Genomic DNA, 22,293 nt, shown 5'->3' on the forward strand with positions numbered 1-22,293 from the left:
ACAACAATCATATAAATATATGCTAACAAAAAATACAATGTTCACTCCACAGCACTTCCCACATTGCCTTTCGTGTTTTCTGCAACTGTTTGCCTGGCTTAATTACCAGGGGACTTAAAGAACCTTGACCCATTTCTGAAGTCCTCCCAAACTGCCCTGCTTCAGGAGCTGCCATCCCAGCAAGACTCCTTTTGTCACCAAGTTAATCTTTACGAACACCCTGTGCAAGATGCACAGAAGCCATGTTCCTTCTGGTGAAGATGACTGCAACTCCACAGTTCCACTGTGGTCACTCAAGAGCTCAGAATGGTAGAATGTGTTCAGTTGGAAGGGCTCCTCAAAAGTCACCTTGTCTAAGCCCCCAAGGTGAACAGAGACATCTTTAACTAGATCAGGTTGCTCAGTGCCCCATCAAGTTTGACCTTGATTGTCACCAGACATGGAGCCTCCACCACCTCTTTGGGCTACCTTCTCCAGTATTTCACTACTCTCATGGTACAGAACTTCCTCAAGCATGGTGTGACAGCAGGGGCAATAACAGGCAGTTAGAAACTCTACCTGGTGATTTTTTGTGAATGGGTGCAGCATGGTGAGAGAGGATCAATTAGTAATAAACAGACAAATCACCAACCAAGAACTTCTGTGGCATATTTTATCCACAGAAATAGGTATTTCTTCTTCTTACAATACATAATTCTTAAAGAGCTTTAAATTCCAAAATGTGTTGCAGTATCTGAAATTTCTGTTCTTTATACAGAAGATGAAAACAGTGAAATAGTCTAGCAATCAGCCAGTGCTGTGGAGTCAGCAGATGAGTTAGGAACATGACACCTCATGTTTTAGCCATTTACACATTAGTTTTGCAGGCACAACTTAAGAGCTAAAATCTGAACAGCTCGTCTCTAGATCCAAAAGTACTCAGCACCAACACAGATATCCAACTGCCTGCTCACATGCAGGGAAAGGGAAAACTACCAGCAGAAAATGGTCAAAATGGAACAAGTGCTGGTATGAAACCCATTTGTCCTGTGGTGTACATATGTGAAAAGGGCTGGTACACGTGTTATATGTTCTGAAAGGGCTGCTGTGGCATACCGTCATACATCAACTCATTTCAATCACAGCATGCGTAAGTATCGTAAAACAGAGTGTCAGCCTTACTTTTCACTCTCTCTACAGAATTACTTACGGGTTACACTTTTTCTTCTTCTCCTCTCCGTAAGCCAGGTTCCTACATCTCTTGATGCAAATTTCTAAGATGTAAGATTTGAAGATGTATCTTATGGCAAACTCTATTTCTCCCGTGATGTCAGCCTTGCCAAAATCGCCAGACTCAGTGCAAGTGCTGTTGAGACTACACAAACTCCCCTGGGAAAAGACAAATTTTTGGGAAAAGTAGATTCCTATCAAACCAGGACAAAATACTTATTTTTATTTAATATTTATTTCTCTCAAAAGACAGTTTCTTTACAGACATGACTATCAAGCTACTGCAATCACAAAGATTTAAGATAACCTCTTCCATAAGCTCTCTAGGCCAAGAAAATGCTTTCTTAGGTAACATCAAAATCTAGGCATTGCCTTTGAATAAAATTGCTATGTGGCTTCCCATGAGAAAAAAGGGGTAGCTGTCTGAAAGGAAGAAAGAGAAAAGAACTCTGAAATCTAAGAACATAAAAAACATGGGATTACACTGCTTTTAATACACAGGTCATAGCAAGGTACACTGCTGAGATGCTGGAGTCTACCAAATATTAAAAGAAACAAAAGTGGCCTCACACATTTAATAAATATTCTACAAGATGTCTCAATTCCATATAAAAATGACATTCTCTGTAATCCAGCAGACCATTCAAGAAAGCCTAAAATACAAAGAACCAGTTGTCCTGCATAAAGAATAAATGCAAAGAACCAGTGCATAAAGGTGTTTCCTAGCTCGCTCAGTCACCTTGTTTTCCTTTCATCTACTTTCACCTATGGGGCAAAGGTTTGGGTGTTGTCCATCCACGTACAATAAACAGCATTTTTGTCTTGCATTTACAGAGGCTGTGAACATACAGTAAAAGAAGAGACTATAACACTTTCTGTGGCCCAGCAGAGACTTGCAGTTTTACAGTACTATATAGCCTTTGTTATAGCAAACTATCACCTCAAAATAGTTTAGTCTCCAGTCATTCACAATGATATTCTTTAAAGTGAACCCAAGAAAGATTTGAAATAGCATATGTCACAAAAAACACAACTGTACTTTATCTGACAGCAACATTGCCCAAGATTAATAAAATACCTGTGTCAGATCACTCCTCCCTCTGAAAATTAAACACCAGCCCACACAGGACTGGTTAACCAAGGTGTTCTGCTTTGCACAACCCAGCAGCTAAGAATGCAGAACACTGTTTATAAGATCGTATCTCTCTTCCTTGTTCGTGCAGCTTGCCAAATAGTCAATTTTAAATTCACACCAACAGTTTAATTAAAGAAGCTAGCTACTCTATCCTATAAGCTCTAAGTAGCATAGAAGCCTGACAAAAGAAGGGTCAGAGTGCTTACTGAGGAAGTATTAAGAAATGTTAGGACTGTTTTGACCTGGTGCTTGTTGCTCCCTCCATGAGGCATGTATCAGCACAATCTTCTTTACAGCTTTGTTAAGGTTTTGTCTTTCACTCACTGCTATATTTTTATTAATCTGATTAGAAAATGCTTATTTTCCACCAAAATCCTTCATGACAGAGGAACACAAACATAATTTCCTCATAGCTTATATGTCCTAAAAAAGTTCTGCAAAGATCCCTAATAATTACTTCACACCCTCCCTTATTTAGAGAGGCTGGATAGGTGTTCTGATTAAGGATGTTTGGAGTATCATTACATATGTCTCCCACCTAATCAGGAGTCCCATGCATTCAATGCAGAAATCACTCATCCTTTTTGGGTCAGTGAACAGGGATTTAGCAATGACTTCATGTGTTGCACTCCTGCTGGCATGACTTGAAGCAATGCCATCTGATATTTTGGAAGATACATTTTCATGGAGTAGTCATCAACACTTAATCATAAGGGAAGTTTAATGGAACTTAACTTTACACTTTATAAGATAATAGAAATTACTTCATTTTTATGCCCAATTCAAACAGTTGTCACTAGAATCAAAAATGTCATCCAAAACTGTTATCCATTCGCCAGTTTAACACCTCAGACTCCACAGCACAGTAAGCTGTAAGAGAGTGCCAACGTCCTTGTGTCTGTTTATATTCCTGTGGAAAGTGAGCAGGATGGCTTAATTTTGATTCCCCAAAGGTCTTTTTAGTTTCCTTCTTTACAACATCTGTCATGGATTCTTTAGATACTTCCCTCTCCTTAACCTCATCACTAATGCATAGAAATCTGGTTCCACAGCTAATTACAGAGGCTTTAAAGTGTGTGCTGAAATAATTTATAACTGACTTCCATGTCATTTTCAGTATTCAAAATACCATCCACCAGAGGATGAGTCAATGCCATCCCCTAAACCTGTGAGCTGCTACAAACTGCTATGAGCAGCTCCTTTGGCTTCTGTCACTGTCAGCTTTCTCTTCATTCATTCACTGACATTCTGATATTTGAATTTCCACTGACATTTCCATTACCACAGTTCTTGCAGAATAGCAAAACCTTTCTGTTAAATGAAGTTTTAAAAGAAAAAGCTAGCTACTAGGTTAGGAGGAACCATGTTCCAAACCCCAACATAAAATAGGAATGTTAGTAGGAAGATGATTTATCAATTATTCATTATTAATGGATACATCCATGTATCAATTATCCATTATTAATTTGATTTGTCTTATGCTGCAAAAGCTCACAGTGTAATTATTAAGACCATGCCAAAGGCAGTCATTCAGCAGATATAAACTCAAGCATCTTCCTTTATTTTGTAAGGTAATCCAAAATACACCCATGTTTTGCACAAGAATTTAGCTTTTATATCTGCTCCCACACAGGTTTGACATCTTAGCTCTTATACCCTGTTCTGTTCTCCTTCACCCTTTAACTTACATGTTTTCTTCCATCACAGAAAACTGCATCACTTGTAGGACTGGTTGTTATGTCTTCTTCCTCTTTGCAATTCCTTTTGGTCAGAATCCCACTGTCATTTTTGGTCCCAGTGATGAGCTGTTGAAGACTGGGTGTACTTTTTATCTGTAAGAAATTCAGCAACATGGGGTTTTTTGCTTGGTTGGTTGTTGTTGGTTTTCTTTGGTTGGTTTGTTTTGGTTATTTTAATTTAAGAAAAATACCCTGATTCCTTCAGGAATGCTATCAGGAAAAAAAAAAAAAAAGGATCAGTAAACAGCTACAATTCACTCTGATTACTGCCATGGAAGTGGCACACTTTCAAAAACGAAGTAGTAAATTTAAATGTTACTTTACAACTCTCTCATCCCAGCTAGTAATACAATCATTACATTAATAGTTTTCTAAACCCAACATACCTCCATGTAATCTGTGCATCATTAACCACAGCAATTACTAACAATAATTATCTACTAATTACACACCAAAAGTAGTAATATACTAATAAAAGGCCTTACTAGCCTTTAATAAAACAGTCTTTTTGGAAGGCAATCAAAAATTCTTGCCCCCAGGAAATCAGAAATAGTATTTTGCAATATGCATGACACATGCCTGTGTCTACCTATGCAAGAAGGAATGTAAGTTGAAAGAGACTTGAAAATAGAAACAGAGTCATAAGATTTAATTTAGCTTTGATTACAGAAAAAGCTTAAATTTGTGAGGTGTTCTTGACCTTGCTTTGACTAAATCCATTCACCTTTCCAATAACTACAACATACAGTAGCAGAAATCGTTGAGATTTACCTTATGCCATTTCTGTTACCAATAACACCACTTAATAGAATGAACTGCCCAAAACCCCCCAACCAATCAACCAACCAAAACCACCAAACCAAACCAAACCCAAAAACATATATGACTAGAAATATGCTGAAAATGGATTTTAGCTCATTCTGGCACACCACTGCCCCTGAATCTACGAAAAGTATGTTCCCAGCTCAGGGGGCAAAAAAAGAGTGAAGTAAGACATTTTACATGACTAGGATCTAAGAAAATAATTCTTTTTAAAAAACGTGTAACAGGGATTATCTGAAAGACTAGAAAGAATATAGTGTGACTGAATCAACAAAAAGGATTGGAACTTATTTGCATATTTAACAAACTGGGGAACCCTCCTGCACAGCAGAAGAAAGCACTAAAGAATGAGGTCAAGAGAGGAGATTATGTATGAAGATTACTTCTGAGAAAATAGTATGTGCAAAATCCAAACCAGCATGCTGTTATTATAACACACAGAAACTGTTGTGTGTAATAACTGCCCTACCTTAAGAATAGATGTAAGAGTTCATTCAGTTCCTATGCAAGAAGGAAATTGAGAGAAAAAGCATACGTATGACAGGCTCAAAAAGCCTCCCAAGCACCAAATGACACAGTTCTCAGCAGAGAACTATGTCTTCTGCTTTAAGAAAACCTAACACCACCAGCTTCACTTGCTAAGCAAAACAACCTATTACACACAGAATTTTAGCTTCTGCTTGATTCAGAAAGGCTTCTCTATTATATCAAACAGGAGCCAAGTGACTGACAAGGCAACACAACTACCAATGCTAAACTTAGCATCAGGTCCTATGCACAAGACTCCCACCTAGCCCAGCAGGATGCATTTGCTGTCACAGGACAGGTAACCCACAGCTACCAATGTACCACAAACAGCTTGCTCACCCAGTAAGGCAGGTGTAGCTGTAGTTTCTTCCATGAACTTGGAGCTTCTGATGGTGGGAGGGCTTAGAAAACACTACTCAACTTCCCAAATCCAGATTTACACTGACTGGTGGTTCTTGGACTATTTTTTCACTAGTACTGAAGTTAAATATAATTTCTTTTAACTTTAATCTGAAGGAATCAAGTTCCGAACATATCACAAACACGGAAAACTTACTTAAGAAACAGTGCTCTTGAGACTGAGGTGGTGCCCCAGTCTTAGACTCTGCACATTCAAAGTGGTAGAATTACAGCTATTATTTCCCATTTGTTCCTAGGGGAAAAATGCACACTTTTTGGTGGAAAAAATACAGTTTCAATTCATTCTCAAACATGAAAGAAATTAAATGAAAGTCTTTTCTGGGGTGGAAATAAGTAAGATGTCTATACCATATTTTGTTATAAATTCTAGTAACTATTTGTTTTGCAATGTAACTTAAATAAGGTTCTGTCCCTAAACCTAAGTCGTATAAGTAAGGATGTAAAAAATTGAAGAATAATGAAATAATGCCAAGTAGGGACAAATGAGTAACATCTCCTTCAATACTGAAAAAACATAACTGGCAAAGAGAACGTCTATGAGAAAAAAACCCCATCAGCAATTCTAGAAAAAATAAAGTTCTTCCTTAAATATAGTCTAACTGGTCTGAATGAAAGAAAAGCTCCCTGACTCAGAGAACTAGTGCTCTGACACAGAAACAGTGACGTTTATCTTTCAAAATCTCTAATGCAAATGGAGGACATAAATTAAGTCCTAAATCTTTAAATAGGCAATCAGAACCCCAGACAAATAATCTGAATCTCCTATTAATACATTTCTCCAGACAAAGAATCCATATTGATCTTTTAAGCATGACAGGCTGTGTGCAATCAACATACAATAAAGCATAGTTTAAGTTCATATTCTCTCCAACTCTGATGCTTTTCAATGCACTGGCAGAGCAGTAGAATGAAGTGACACTGAAGTGTGGTTTGCCAGCACTCAACTCAGGTAGTTAATAATTGTTACCAAGTTTGTTTATAATACAATTGCATTAAAAAAATACCAGAACTCATTTCACAGAATTTCCAGACCTTGCTGAGCCTATTCAAACCACTATTCTGTGTGGTCTGACATCCTGCCTCTTCCATTTACCAACCCCTAAATAGTTCAGAGGAAAGTGAGAAGTGTGCACCCAGGGAGATGTGAGTAATACTTGCCATGAGGTCTGACACAAAGCAAAAGCTTCTCTCAGCATCCAATTCAGACACTTAGCAGACCACATTTACCTCACTCAGATGAGCAAGGCAATTCAGTCAGTACCCACTATATGGAAAATCCAGTATAGAAAAGGCCCAGGCACTTTGGAGGTGAAAGAATACTAGATGCAACCTTCAGTGTAACTCCAAAGCAGATACGTGACATCAGCTTCAGCACAATTTGTGGAAAGAAAGATGACTAGATTTTTCTCAAACTTCACAAGAGAACTCTAAAAGCTACAATCTGTAACCAAAGGAAAAGGGAAGTTGCCTAACAACTAACAGTAGTCAGTGTTTCTTCCTTGCTAAATTAAAAAGCGCTCAGAAAGTATCAGGATGGGTTTTGGACAGCTGTGGGTTGCTCCTGTTCAACAGCTAGAGGAGCAGGATGATAACAAGACAGAGGACCTTCCTGCAGTCCAGTGGTTACACAGAGCAGACATTAGTCAGGCTCAACAGAGTCTGTGAGCACCTGAAAGCAAAACAATCCTCACTCTCCCTGTGTGAGGGTCTTTGTAAAATATCAGTCTAACATTTCAGCTCTGAGCTGAGATCAAGTGTGCAGTTAAAAACCTTGTGAAGAATCAGAGTTCTGGACAAAGTCAGTGAACATCACCTAACATAATAAAAGTAAAATTCCACTTTGTAAGTGATTATTCTTACAAACATACTGTATTCCTGCAACAGCCCCTACAGCTAAAGACTGTGTATAATAACAACGATACCCTGCTTGTAATATTGATAGCAGTGTCAGACTGGCTCCTTCTTTGCTTCCTTCTTTCCATGCTGTGGCCATGATCTGCGGTTAGGAGACATCGGTCAGCCATATCATTCTGGGACTTAGAGATTTCTGAAGTGGAAATAAAGAGAGAAGTCATTATAACAAATAGTGCAAGCAATCTTGCAGATCTATAAGCTAATCCTGTAGCTTTCAAACTTTCATCCTGCAATTTTAGTACTGATCTCCTAAAAACAGATGGGATGGCACATGCTTGTCCCATTTTGTGTAACTGCTATTTTGCCTATCTAAAATTTCCTGCTGTTTCAAATGAAAACTATACTCCTTGCTTACTGTCATTATAGCTGTTACAAGGAATTGTTGTACGCTATCAAATACATTTTTGTTGAATAATCAGCTACTACAGTCCCCATATATATATTTTGATTTGTAAAGCAGTTTGGTTTGGGACACAAGCAAGATCATTATAACAACATAAAGCAACGTGACAATGGAAATTAGAAAGTAGAGCATACTGAAAAATATTTAGATATGTATCCAAAATATGGATTGAAGGAGAGATACTGCATACTCTGGTCCCAAACCACATGTAATTTTAAGAACACGAGTAGCCCTCAGTGACTTCAGTAACATTACTCATACGAATAAGCTTATGTCCACAGCAAAGCACCTCATTGAATTAGCACTTCAGTAACTTCTAGTTTATTGACAAATAAATCTATAGGACAACTGGACATTTAGTGCACTGCTTTTTGCTTCTTATTCCTCAGGGTACAGTCAGAACTTCATTTAAAGGGAAGGGCAGCACTCATCCGTGATTTCTGAAACTGAAAACTAGCAGGCTCGGCAGCAGACACGTTGTTGTAAATCCCAGACAGTCTCTCATGAAGAATTAATAACTTATAAGTGGTACATGAAATAGCTATCATATGTTTAATTCATACAGAAGAAATAAACACAACATGAGCCCCTGTGAAGGAACCTCAGACAGCAGACAATATGCCATGATGGTATTCAAAAACAAAAGCTCTCAAGTGTAATTTTTAAAGCCACTTTGGGTTAGTTTTGTTCCTAGCAGCAATCAGTCCTCAGATGTTTACTGTACTCTGTGTACACCATTAAGGCATCATGTGACGTATTCACAGGCAAGGCTCAACTGAGTCATTTCTGATTGCAAATGAAACCAGGTTTCAAAAATACACAGTGAAATTGGAGATCATAAAAGAGACTGGAGTGAGAGACCTAATGGAGTAGATACAATCTGAGTAGCTTGACCAGCAGTAGAAGCAGAGACACAAGCTTGCCTCACGCTCTCTTCAAATGCACAACTTACAGAACTGGTTACTCTGTTCCTCCTTTGGCTTCTCTGCCCAAATGGTCAGTGAGACAGATGTGGGGCCAAGGGCAACCTTGCACTGCAAGTAAAGCTGCAACCAGCAACTAACTCACTTTACATTCACCAAACAGCAGCCATCGGACTGCAATCTCCTGTTGCTGCCAAATGACACTGGAACAGGAGGTAACAGCACAAAGAGCAGACTGTACAACAGCAGCACTGTGCTGCACATGCTGATCCTTTGTTCCTGCTGCTCTCAGACATGCACACACAGGCTCCAGTGATAGAATAAGAGGCATAACAAGGTTCTCCAGGTTTATTTACTGCAATACACAAAAGCTGGGTGCATTAAAGACTTCTTCAAACCTGGACATTCTTATCTAGATAAGATATAAAGTACTAACTTTAGACACTCATGACTGAAAGCATTTATCAGCACAGTACCAGGTTTCATTAAGAGGCCATATTGACTGAAAAAATGTTTTCTTAAGAAGTTTAAGTAATTTTCTCTGTAAGACTTCCTAGACTTTTTAATTATTGACTTCAGTGCTTGCAACAGCCTGTTACATTCTCACAAATTAAAACCCTATCTGAAGATGAGAGCATCTGAGTGAAGTTTCACATACAAGTGAACTGAGCTAACAACTTGCTGCCATCCCCTCCTACAACCTCTGGTCTTCCTTCCTGGCCAGATAGAATCATGACCAAGCACCCTCTGTTGTGCAGGCTCCAACATACCTACCCTATCTTAAGCCTATTTAACTCATTAAACGAGCAGAAAAGTACTCATGTGTTTTATCCAGGTTATGTTTTGCCTTTCTAATTAGCTAAATCAGTTTCCAGAGGGGTCCAGAAACACTGGGGCTAATTCAAGTTAAGCAATGGAAGTATAAGGCCAGAAACAGCAAGAGAAGAAAGATGTGGGGGGAGCAGAACCTTGCTTTTGCTAGCAAAGAACTATTAAATTAGCTTGCTGCGGTCCTAATAGTCTTTACCAGCAAGTGTGTGTTATGACCAGGCTTCAGACTAAGAGAAAAAAGAGGAAATTACTTTGCATCCAATTCTGTGCTGCCTCAGATACCTGCTTCCAGTGATGAAGTATCCCATGCCACCCTACCCTATACTTCTGTTCAGGAGAGACAGAAGAGAGAGCTTTAACATGGGTTCACACAGACACAACAGTAAATTTGTGAAGTTAATAGAGAACAGGCCTTTAGCATGGGTGGAAGAAATTAGAGGAAAGACCAAACAGAGCTAAGACAAGGGGAAAAGCAGAAAGGCACTAAAGCCAAATTGATTCAGATCTAATCTCATGTTTGGGGTTGTCTAAGATGAAGCTAGTAAGAAAATACTAATATTCCTTCAAACACATGTAAATCTGCAAGCCCCTTCACAAGGCTCTGGTCACTGCTATCTTTAATTTGTTTTTCTCAGTGTCTGGCTGTACTCACTGTAGTTAGCCTTAGAGGAGCACACACAGTCTGCACCCTGAAGAACAGCAGGCAGCATAAGGGAACGGAAGGAAACAGTTATCAGAGTGAAAGAAGAGTTGGAAGGACTGGCTGGTTCTTAGAAGTACACACTGAAAAAACCCACACGATTAGACAGATTGAGAAAGAGGAAGGAAGTCCTCTTGAAAACTGCTAGTGAATGAAAATATTAAACTCTACTTCCATTGCATGATAGATTCTTTGACAGGGGTCAGTCAGACAATTAACATGAAGATCACTGTAGTAGAAAGTGGTTATAACTCTGTGGTAATGTGAGTTAAATATACTGCATACAAACATCCAGTAAACTTAAAAATAACGTTATACAGTCTTTTCATATCTTCAAAAGAAGTGCTGGGTTGGTATCATCAGCTTGTTAAAAAACTATCAGAAAGCTGAGGGAGAATTAGACTTTTTCTATTATTTTCCAGGCTGGCTCAATCTCAGCATTGGTAATTCCAGTCATTACTGAATACCCTTTTTAAATAACTGGGTTTGGCCAACAACTGGGCCAAAACACAGAAACATCTGACTACATTACTCTCAAAAGTAGTGAAAGCTACTTACTTTTGATGTGTGTTGTGAGAGACAAAAACAAATTTTCCACAGATTTATTAAAACTTCTAGACTGCCCGAGTTCCTGCAAAATGGGAGAAGCCAAAAGTAAGAAAGCACAAAATACTTGCTGTTTTAAAGTTTCTGTGATCACATATCTACAGACTACACAACAATCAGATGGTAATGCTCTTTGCTCACTTCTATAAATGAAGACATCTGAGGATATATGTTCACAGAGTTGAAAACTGTACTAATGTATGAAGACAGAAAATCACATTTGCAGTTCTATACTCTTTGATATATAAGTGGAACTCTGTATAAAGACCACAACAATTTCATAAATACAACTAATTACATCACTGATTTGATGTAATGTACTTCATATTTCAAGGAGAAAAGTCATACCTATTACAGATTCTCCTGTGCCTCTGAATCAGTTTTCATTAAACTCCATGTAAGCATGGATCAGAATGTTTACAGAATTGCAAAGGGCCCAGGGAAGAAATGGAATAGTAATTTAGTGTGATTGCAATGAGTTCTGAGCCATGTCCCACTACTCTGTCTGCCAGAGGCTGCAATGCTAAGCCAACCATCGAATTCACTGTTTTTCACTCAACAATGAAAGTAACACATGGCACAATTGCTTTATAAATGAATATTGAATACCACAGGATCATGAGATCCTTCAGGCTAGAGGGGAGCTCAGGAGATTTCAGTCCAGCCTTCCCATATGAGGCACCAAAAACTGGGTGCAGTATTCTACTTGACACTAGAGCAGTTAGTCACTTCTCTCAAAAACTGAAAGCTAATTGCAAACATTCTTCATGGCAGCCTTTGACCTTTCTCTTCTACCACCAAGGCAGCATAAAAAAAATTACAGAGGAACAGGGCAGCATTTACAGTGCAATGTGATGCTACAGCAGTTGCTATTTACTGCATTCCTTTGGCTGGCCTTTTCATATGAATGACACCCTACCAGGTGCATGCATACCTATGTTTTGCAGATACATACATTTACTGTCACATTGCTTCCTGCTGCGGATTCTGTGAAAGGAGGTGGAGTTGGAGGTACAACAGAAATTTTACTAGAAATTTAAAAGATAATAAACAGTGCAACAATTAATATATTATACAAATACATCAATAAATTATCCATATTTATGCACAGAATCTTTATTTCCTATCTTTCCTGCAATCTAAAGATCTGGATTGAGAGCCTCTGTCTGTTCAAAGTTGCAACAAAGGGTAATTGCCTGTTTGCAAGAATTAGGAGTACTTTTATATCTTCTCAACCCTGGCCTCCACTAGGCAGAATTACTCATTTAAAACAATCAGGAAGATCCAATTTAGGACAGGCTTCCTTGACCTCTATATGATTTGCAGTACTTCAATCTTTGTTTCAAGTGTTAAGACACAATTTTTTTTTTTTTTTTTCACACACACCCCATCTCTGTTTCAGAGATGTTTTCAGAAAGCAGTCACCTTCCTTTACAATACAAAAGGATCCTTCCTTGCCTGGTCCCTTTACAGCATTCCAGTCATTTTATCTGTTCTAAATAACCTCCCATCTGTGAAAAAATACAACTCTACTGTTATCTGACTGATCCTGTTATCATGGCACAATTGCAGACCCTAAAGGCAGCTGGTGAACTTCCTTTTTTATTATCTTTTAGGTAAAAACAAGTCTTCTTGCAGCCCCAGTTAGCATCATATCTAGCTGACTCTGTTTTTTGTCTTACACAGATATGCCTTGCAGATAATCACCATAAAATCGAGGACATCTCAATGTGTTGGGTTTTGGGTTTGGTTTGGTTTTTTTTAACGAAATTGCAATACAGCTTAAGTAGCCTTATTTCATTACATATCACTGGTAATAACTCAAGTATGGTCATGTGTAAGCTTTTAGTCAAAGGATGTATTCAGTGTAAACTGGATTTTTCTCACTTTATGTTTGTAAGCGGATGGGCCGTGCCTAACACAGAGCTTCCTGCCTACTGTTAATTCAAAAGGTATAAAATCAGCAGTATCTCCCATTGAGCAAATAATGATGCTGCTGTTATTACATATAGTAAATAATTTCAATCTCTGATCACATAAAAGTAGTGTGTAAATCTGAAAGACAACAGTGTAAACAGCTACGCAAAAAGCTGTAAGTAAATATAACAAAAATAAATACAATATCCAAACATATGACTCTCTTTTGTACTTAAGACCCTTTCTATGGATTTCTGACAGATAGAAGTGGCAATTTTTCTATGTTTTTATCACTTGCACTTCAAAACCATTGAAATTTGTTTTTCATAATAAAATGCCACAAACCTCTGGCTGGTTTATAACATTCAGTACAACACCTACACAAATTTTCAGTGTCCTAGGACCATTTGTTCTTTTATGAGTCTTACCTCAGGTTCTGATAAGATTTCAAGAGCTTTGCACCAACTGTTTCATGATTGCCTGTGAAGAAGGAAGAAAAAAACCACACCCAAAGGTCACTTAGCAACAACACTAATGCCTGTAAAATTCTTTTTAAAATTAGTGCCTTTCAGGAGCCAGCCTGTATTTGCAGAAGCTCATGCAGATGCAAGTCAGTGAAATCAACCCCTACCTAAAGTATTACAAACTCTATCATGATTTGTCCTTCACCTCTTACAGGTGATATGTTCAGACCAGCTCTTCACAAAGGGTGAGGACAGTCACGTACAGATGCTAACAGGCCCACTCCTACAGATTGCTAGGTGCTCTCAGCTGCCTGAGATCCAGAAGGCAGGTAGTGTACGGGCCCACTGCACTAAAGAACACTTCTATCATAAAACTCAAACACTGTGGAAAGCTTGAAAACGTGTACAAGAGTAGGCACGTGGCCATCTCTTGCATCTGATGAAAAACTCGTTTCAGTTTTCCTTCTAGAGACCTGAAAAATCATGAAACTGCATGATTAGCTCACAAACATGAGCAAAACGTTTTGCTAAGGGCATTCCTGTGGGGAGAAAAGCAACCATGTCACATTCCCCAGGTGAGCAGCCACATAATGTAAACACCACCAAGTAGCAAGCACTCCATCAGGCACAAACAATGAAGACTCATAAAAATGTAGTTTGCTTCTGCGAACAGAAAGAAGAGCTAAATGCATGTAACAAATGGCCAACTGAAAATATCTGGAGTAATTATAATCACTAATCATTCCTAATACAGAAAGCAGCATACCAACCATGTGATACCATTAATTATACTACTTATATAAAGGTAGTAGATCTTTGTGGTAGAAGCAATAACCAACTTACTGATGTTACAAATTTCAATCATAACTCCAGAGTTAATGTTCTGTTATTAATAAGTACTATCTGGTATCTTGATTTACTGCAGCATTAGATGATTCCTTAGATTTTTAATTTATGAGTTGGTAAAGGCAATCTACCACTGTTACGAATACATGCTTTTTATTTTAGGCAGAAGCCACACAAAATTAAGAAAAAGCAACTGTTGGTTTTGGGATTTTTTTTACCTCTGCAATTTGATAAAGCTTCCCTGTAATATGTTGGGGGTTTTTTTCAGTTAAACTTACTTTCCAGTGAATACCTCACTTCTGTTATATTTTCAAACCAAAAGAGGGCACTGTCTCTCCATGTACAACGGCTGCAGTGTTTCAAAGTTCGCCATTTTTCAACCCCTTTCATTATATCGGTTGGTCTAATCAAATGAACTAAACAAAACATATTTTCTCCTCTAGGGTTCCCTTCTGTATATCCTTAGATCTTTGTGACTTCAATAGCATTACTATTAGACTAAGCAAAATGCCTCAAGCTCCCACAAAGCTTTGATAATGCAAGGTGAGGACTTTATTTTACTGGAAAGAGGGACAATTAGTACCTTGCAATATTGGATTCAGTGTTTGAGAACAACATAGTATTTATCAGTAACTGAGAGGGATTGTTAAAATTAACAGCTTTAAACCCACTGAAAAGAATATGAGGGAAAATTATAAAGCAATAGTTATGAGAAACAACTGTGCTTTAAAAGATCAGTCAGCTAATGCTCTAAAAAAAACTCTGTTAGCTAGAATGGAATTCAGTATAATCTTTCAAATTGTAAATGAATTGTTTTAGGAGGAATTGTAATTTAGTTTCTTAATATGTTATTTGCTGTCTATCTTTAATATCTACTACCCCTGATTATTGCCTGATAATGCTCTTCCATTTATAAGCTTCTTCCAATTTCCCAAGAGATAGCTAAGGGCTAGTGCCTTAAATATGTTAATAATTTACCAGATATTCTTAAATTTAGATACGGGGCAGACACTGGACATGAAACTGCAACAGGTATCGACAGTCAGGCACAAAGTGAAATATTTGCCTATCTGAAGTGGCACTTCAGGGGAAAGAGGAAAGAAATTCTCTCCACCTCATTAGGCATTGCAGGTGAACACTTAACAGCCCTTTGGCTGGTGAAACACAGCCCCCCCATACCATAGAGCACATCCTCTATAATTTCTTTTAGGGCTTTGCATATTTAATTACATTGAAAAGACTGAACACAAAGCAATAGCACAGCTGGCTGAAAGTAAAGAAACTGTAAGCATTTAGCTCTCTGTTGCTTTATAGCTATACGAGTTCTTTACTTCATTCTGTCATTTAAGTTTGAAAACTTTCTCTGTGAAAACAACTGAAGTTTTAACTTTGACAAACAACATTTCCTTCCTGCACATACATTTTCACATTTCTATATTTATTTCATGCAACTGCATTTCTTAGAAGTATTACATGTTCATTAATTCGAATTCATGTGGTCAGCAATTTTTTGTTCTTATTAATCATACAAAATAAATTATCCTTATTACTCATATTAAAGAAATTATACCTTTAAAACCTTCTGTTGCTTTGTGTTCATATTTTATTTAGTGCATAGACAGATGTGCTACATGTTAATTTCTGACAAATCTCCAAGTGGAAGAAACATGAAATACAGTGGCAGACTCCATTCTGTGTTAGGTAAGGACTACACATCACACAGTAGTTTATTATCTGTTCCAGTGATTACCTTCACCGGGGTATTTCTTTGCTCGTTCCTCAAAGAACCATTCACCAGCTTTTATTTTCACATCTCTGAAAAACAAGTAGAAAAGGTTTGAAATAACATTTTCCAAAATGCATTTCTTCAAATGTTTCATAACTACTTAACAATCTTCCTTAATTCTATCATATTTTGTGGCTGCTGACTCCATTGACTTATTTTGCTGTGGATGTACAAACAAAGGATTCCTCTCCTCCTTTTTTTCTTTTTTCTTCTCTAGTTGCTATGTAGGACTGCCCATGAAAAGCAATACATACTGCTGCAGGCATTGTTCTGAAACCAAGCATCTTGGGTCCACTCGAGTCTATCCATCCAACTTGCATTACAGCCTAGGTACTTGTGCTGACAGCTAATGGCTGCAGCCTCATCTGAGGAGCAGAGGAAGTCTATCACAGAGGACATACTCCCAAGCAGAACATGGGATGGCTACCGGAGAACACTGAACTCCACAACCCTAGTGGTGTGCTGGCATTGTGGCTCATCTCTCATGTAGTGGAGACTTAACATCAATGATGTCAATGTCATATACAGGTACCAGGATCACAGGATCAGAAAAGTAATGATCAACAAGTATAAAATGATACCAGACTACATAGCTCTGTCAGAAGCAGATATTCAGAAGATTGGACTCCTACATTTTGTTGTTTCCAACCGACTTAGATAAAGTCTGCAATCTGAACTCATCCATTATTAAAGAGAAAAAAAAATTAACTGAGGTGAGGATTTTCTGGAGTCTTCAGGATCAAAATTCTCATCTAAATGTCTTACTAATTTTTAGTGCATATATAATATCTCTGTTTCTGGTAAATTTTCTGATGCTTATTATAGGATGAAGTCCTACTGCAAACAATTCCTGAGTACAGGCACCACTAAACTTTCTTCTCTACCCAGCCACTAATTTTCTTTCTATGAAATTAATCTCTTTATTACCATTGCCTCTGACAATATTGCTTGAAATTGGCAATAACATACAGACAGTAAATTCATGTAGGGCTTGCCTCCTTAAGGAAAACCTCTAAACAGAGGAGCTATAGTGATATCTACCCAAAAAATCCCTAGGTCTGCTATTTCAAGCTTCACCCTACTCTATGTTAAAATAGACAAACTGTAAGTAATAGGTTGGTTTTTTTCCTTTCTGTGGCTTGATTTTGAGGCATTTTAGGCATTTAAAATAAACCTTTGTAAGTAGAAATACAGAACATTAAAAAAATTCACTACCTGCATAGATGGTGCTATTTATTTTCATGCCTTACCACAAATCCATGTGCAAAAATGAACACAGATGAGTTACAATGAGTTCATTTTAACTTTGAGACAGGATACTTATTTACTTCAGATTGGAGATCTATTAACTAATAAATGTCTGAAATCTCTGGCTGCACTAGATCTTAAAGAGCTCTGCGTTGGTAGTACCTCGATTCCATCTATTCCATCACTGAAGGCAACAGAAGTTGAACAACTTTAATGGACTTGCATCACAACTAAAGATCAAATGTGCTCTCTTTGCTATAAAGAGAATTTCAATGACAGATGAACAATTCCTCTATGTTAGCAAGACTTTAAAAAGTAATTTTCTCAAGGAAAAGTAAAAATGCCATTTATTAATTTAAATAGTGCTTTCCTGGTTTTACCATTAAATATCTGAACAAGCTTATGAGATAACTAAAGGTGCACAGCACTATATATATACAGCTATTAAGCTGCCTTCTAATCTACATCATCCAGCACAGTTGTTGATTACTTTCCAAAACTATCTTTCTCTGCCTATATCATATCATTTTTCACTGAAGGTGAAAATATAGCTAAACCATTTAGTTTACAAAAGATTCTGATGAATAGAATGGACTACGATGGAGCATGTTGATAACAAAATTGTACCAACACAGTAAAAGAAAGATTGTTTCCTGGAAAAGAAAACCATGGTGACAGTAAAAGAAAACCCAGATCCTTCAAAGTAAACAAATTTGGATTTCTGACCATATTTAAACAATTCCTGGTAACATTATTCATGCTTTTTACATTTATAGAAAACATAACTTCAAATTATTCATCAGTCCAGGCTCCTTGCCTATATAGTATGAGGCAAAAAAAAAAAAGTCGTGCTTAGGAAACCGTCAAGAAATTTGCTGTACTATACCAAAATACAGCACCTTCAGCAACTTGTTACACTGAACTGGTTCAGTATTGAGTCAAGAGACAGAGTTCCATCTACAGTTTGCAAACTAATGACTCCTCCTATGCTGTGCCCTTATCTTTGTCACATTACCTCTGGCCTACCCTGCGAATCCATTTCGCTAAACACAGGAAGGGAAATTCTGACTACACGAAGTACAATACAAAATTCCCATCAATCTGATTGCTACCTGGGCTTCATCCAATGTTTTCATTCTGTGAGAGGCTTTGTTTCATTACCCATTTAAAGCAACAGGAACACACAAAATCGGCATGCACCCCCTGGATAGCCAGTGTAAACCAGCACTTATCCAACGCAGTAACAATTCTTACCCATGGGCGTAACAAACAGTGCACTTCCAAAGGCAGGGACTCAGGCAGACACGGCACTCCGAGCAGACTCGATGACTGCACCCATTGCATACTGCACCTCTGTTCATCAATAACCCAAGTGATTTCTGGCAGCGAGCACAAGATCTCTCCTGGTACGCATAGCTTACATTTCTTGCTCCTTTCCACCGAAGCTGCTGCAGCTGCAGCTTCAGTTTCCTAATCCCCCCCCCGGTAAAACAAAACAAAACAAAACAAAACCAACCAAACAAAATTAGAATCAAATCAAATCGACCAAAACCCCTACATAAATCACAAGCCAATAGACTGGTTGTGCAAACTAGTGACAGGTATGCTCTCAAGTTTGACCTCAACTAAGCACTGTCTGAAAGGCCTCTGCACACAGAATTTGTGCACTGTGACTGCGTAAGCACAACTGCACATACTGAGGGTTCTACTCACATCAGCTATACACGCTCAGGGCAGGCTACCCAAGCTATGTCTGCAAAGGATTATGTATTCACACACAACAACTGAGAGTAAATGGTGCTCCCATTCATCTGATCACGTTCTTTATCATATTAATTCAAGAATCAAATTTTCTATCAAGTAAAAATAATCCTAACAAATGCATCGCCTGAACATTAAATAAAACCCACATCAGATCCAAAACACTCCCCCCACTTTATTAAGCTTCCATTACACATACCAATAATCAATTGATAACTACATCATCAACAATTGAAAGGGACTTTCTAAACAATTCAAGCATTATTTACAACACTCTATTTACTTTTCATACTTATTTGTAATACATGAATGTTTGCTGTGAACAAAGCTTAAGTTTTTATATTTAAGAGACTGAAAATGTCCAATTTAGCAACACAAATACCCTGTTTTACCTGGAGGTGTAATGTGACAAAGCAGAGCAAAAGCTGCAAGGAAATCTTTTGCCCCAGCCTTAGTATAAAGCAAATAAAATACTTTATATCCCTTATTCCTATTATCCCCTGTAACTGAGATACTTGCATAGTGTGAAATAATTAAATAGAATCATTTTCCCTACCAGTGACACATATTAACACTAGTCAGCTCCAAGACAGTGTGGTGTGCTTGCTACCTGTTTTATGTGAGAAGGGACAGTGATGGATTCAGCACAATAAGCACATACATCCAATAATCCTTACCTCTGGTCTTGGCACTATAGAAGTTACATAAGCCTGATCTGAACATGTTCTGTGTTACCAGGACTATATAGAGGAACGTGGTGAGAATGCCATAAAACCTTCACAGAAAAAATACAGGCAGCAACTGAACTTTCTTTGAAGTCTAGAAATAACATTCATCAAGATTATTCACCGAACAGTAGTTGCTCATCTTTACTGAAGAGTAGTCAATAGCATGGCGAATCCAAGAGGCTCTGGATAGTTTTCCCTTAGTTTTCCCAAAGAATAAAAAGGTATTAGCTAACAAAAAGTAGAAGAAATTAATGTGTTTAGAAGGACAGTAAAGAGGAAGAAGTGTTCTTCTTGAGTAGTTGAGAAAAAAAAAAAAAAAAGAGAAATACAGGAATAGGGGAACAGCAAGTACCTTATTCTTTCCTCCTCTTTTTTTCTCACCATCTGGTCACGGTACAGGACTTCCAGAATAGCTTCCCGTTCCAATTCCTTCAGGAAGTTTAGATTAAATTCACAGGCCATTTTCCCCAAACTTCATTTATTTTGCAGACTCCTGTACTATGGTTCTATTACACCCAGAACGATGGATACTACTTCATAGAGTATAATGTGGTCTGAGTATCTACTAAGTGCCCGTGCTCTTACTTGATTAGTGATACATTTCACTGTGCCATATCCTTGAAGAGAAAAATAACCATGTCCATCTTCACACAGGTCATTATTAAGTGCGTCTACCATTCAGTGAATATGAACAGCTAGCAAGGTCACAGCAGTCTTTCAGTCTTTTTCATATGAAAGAACTTCTTGTTCTTGTCTTTTTTTTTTTTTTACTGAGAGTGGTTCCAAAAGAGAGAAACTCTTGCAGCAAAGTCCTAAATAGAGCTTTAACTGTCAACAGATGGAGAGACAATTCACCAAGAGATTGTGTACAGGATTAGGGGAAATAGTTCTATGTTTTGTTGGTCTTGTACATTTGTGATTTCTGGCCCTAGGGAAAAAAAATAATACACATTATTTTTAATTTTCCTCACCTCTTCAAGACATTTAAAATGGTATGTGAAAAGCATATTTTGCTATTCTCAGACTTTTCATGCACTACTAATTTAGATGCAGCAGAGGTTAAGCCAGCCTGGTTCTTCAGACAGTCTCAATGTGCGGTCCATTAACATTCAGCCACATACCTTCATTTTCTATACAGTCAACATCAAACAGCCAATAAAGAAGCTTAAGGCTTAAGTTAGTTTTGAAAACAGGCCTACATGTCCTGCAACTGGAATAGTCATCCTGGATGAGACTCATCTTACTGAAAAGATAAAATGTCGTAAGTCTGAGAGGAAAGAGGGGAAGACACCTCCTAAGAGTCACTTCTATCAATGACATGTCTATTAAGACTAGATAAACAGTTTAATATCTAATAACGTGGTTATCTTTGTTAATACACACAAACACTAAGGAGTTAAGATACATCTTACTTCCACTAAGAATTCTGGCCCCAACTGACGATGGTAATGTGCAAATACATAATAGTAAAAAAATAAAATAAATAAATAGCAAAAAAATTAAAACAAAGAACTGCATTTTACATATATTTTGTGACCTTCACTTTTGCAAAACTCACATTAAAATAGAGAATGACTTTAATCTACTTTGCACTGAAGTAAAGAAAGAATACAATTATTCACGTACAGAATCACAGAACGATAGGAGTTGTATGGGACCTCAAAAGCTCAACTAGTCCAATCCCCCTGACAGAGCAGGATCACCTAATTCAGCTTACACATCATATTTGGTTTTAATACTGCTGTCTAGTGTGTACTACAAGAAAAGTAAGAGAGTTCCATTTGTGTTACACCAAATATTGAGTATGTGTATATGAAAACTGTTAAGTGTTTCAAACTTAATTTGAACTAAATCCATATAGTCAAGCTCTAGACAGAAGGTCTACACACTCAGACAGAAGGGTAAAGCTGTTCCAGAGCAGTTACTGATGCTTCACTGCTGGACTTCAGCTGACAATCTGACCAATGACCTGCATTACTGGGTCATTAATTTAAAATACTGTGGTTTTAAGTTAAACAAACCAAACCAACCAACCAAACACCCACCCCCAAAAAGCAACAAAAAACAAGCACTAAAAATTCAGGTATATAGTGACAAAATATTTTTGTCAGTGTAGGGAATTAATTTACATGCAGCTTGCTTCAATTAAGTTACTTAACTTCTTACAAAAAATGCAAGAGGTAATAATTTGTGCTTATAAACAGTATGCATTCAATTCTTTTATGTTTTTTTCATGAAATCCTTCCACACACACAAAAAAGACAAAGTGCTTCACAGAAGTAGCGCTAACAAAGAAAAAAAAATTGGTTTCCT

At 37.6% G+C, this 22,293-nt stretch overlaps 1 protein-coding gene across 1 annotated transcript in view; it reads right to left on the reverse strand.

Moving 5' to 3' along the window:
* SYTL3 (synaptotagmin like 3) overlaps nucleotides 1-20,442 on the reverse strand; it is a 28,329-nt gene extending 7,887 nt beyond the window's left edge. The window contains exons 1-9 of the mRNA XM_054397845.1: nucleotides 20,333-20,442; nucleotides 18,746-18,961; nucleotides 16,208-16,272; nucleotides 13,576-13,627; nucleotides 12,186-12,258; nucleotides 11,183-11,255; nucleotides 7,776-7,900; nucleotides 4,033-4,176; nucleotides 1,190-1,368 (exon numbers count right to left, since the gene is read on the reverse strand). Coding sequence (XP_054253820.1) covers nucleotides 1,190-1,368; nucleotides 4,033-4,176; nucleotides 7,776-7,900; nucleotides 11,183-11,255; nucleotides 12,186-12,258; nucleotides 13,576-13,627; nucleotides 16,208-16,272; nucleotides 18,746-18,961; nucleotides 20,333-20,442 — 1,037 coding nt within the window. The remainder of the gene's footprint in view (nucleotides 1-1,189; nucleotides 1,369-4,032; nucleotides 4,177-7,775; nucleotides 7,901-11,182; nucleotides 11,256-12,185; nucleotides 12,259-13,575; nucleotides 13,628-16,207; nucleotides 16,273-18,745; nucleotides 18,962-20,332) is intronic.
* Nucleotides 20,443-22,293: the final 1,851 nt, after the last annotated feature.

Source organism: Indicator indicator, chromosome 2, assembly GCF_027791375.1.
Source record: "Indicator indicator isolate 239-I01 chromosome 2, UM_Iind_1.1, whole genome shotgun sequence".
NCBI classification, from domain to species: Eukaryota; Metazoa; Chordata; class Aves; order Piciformes; family Indicatoridae; genus Indicator; species Indicator indicator.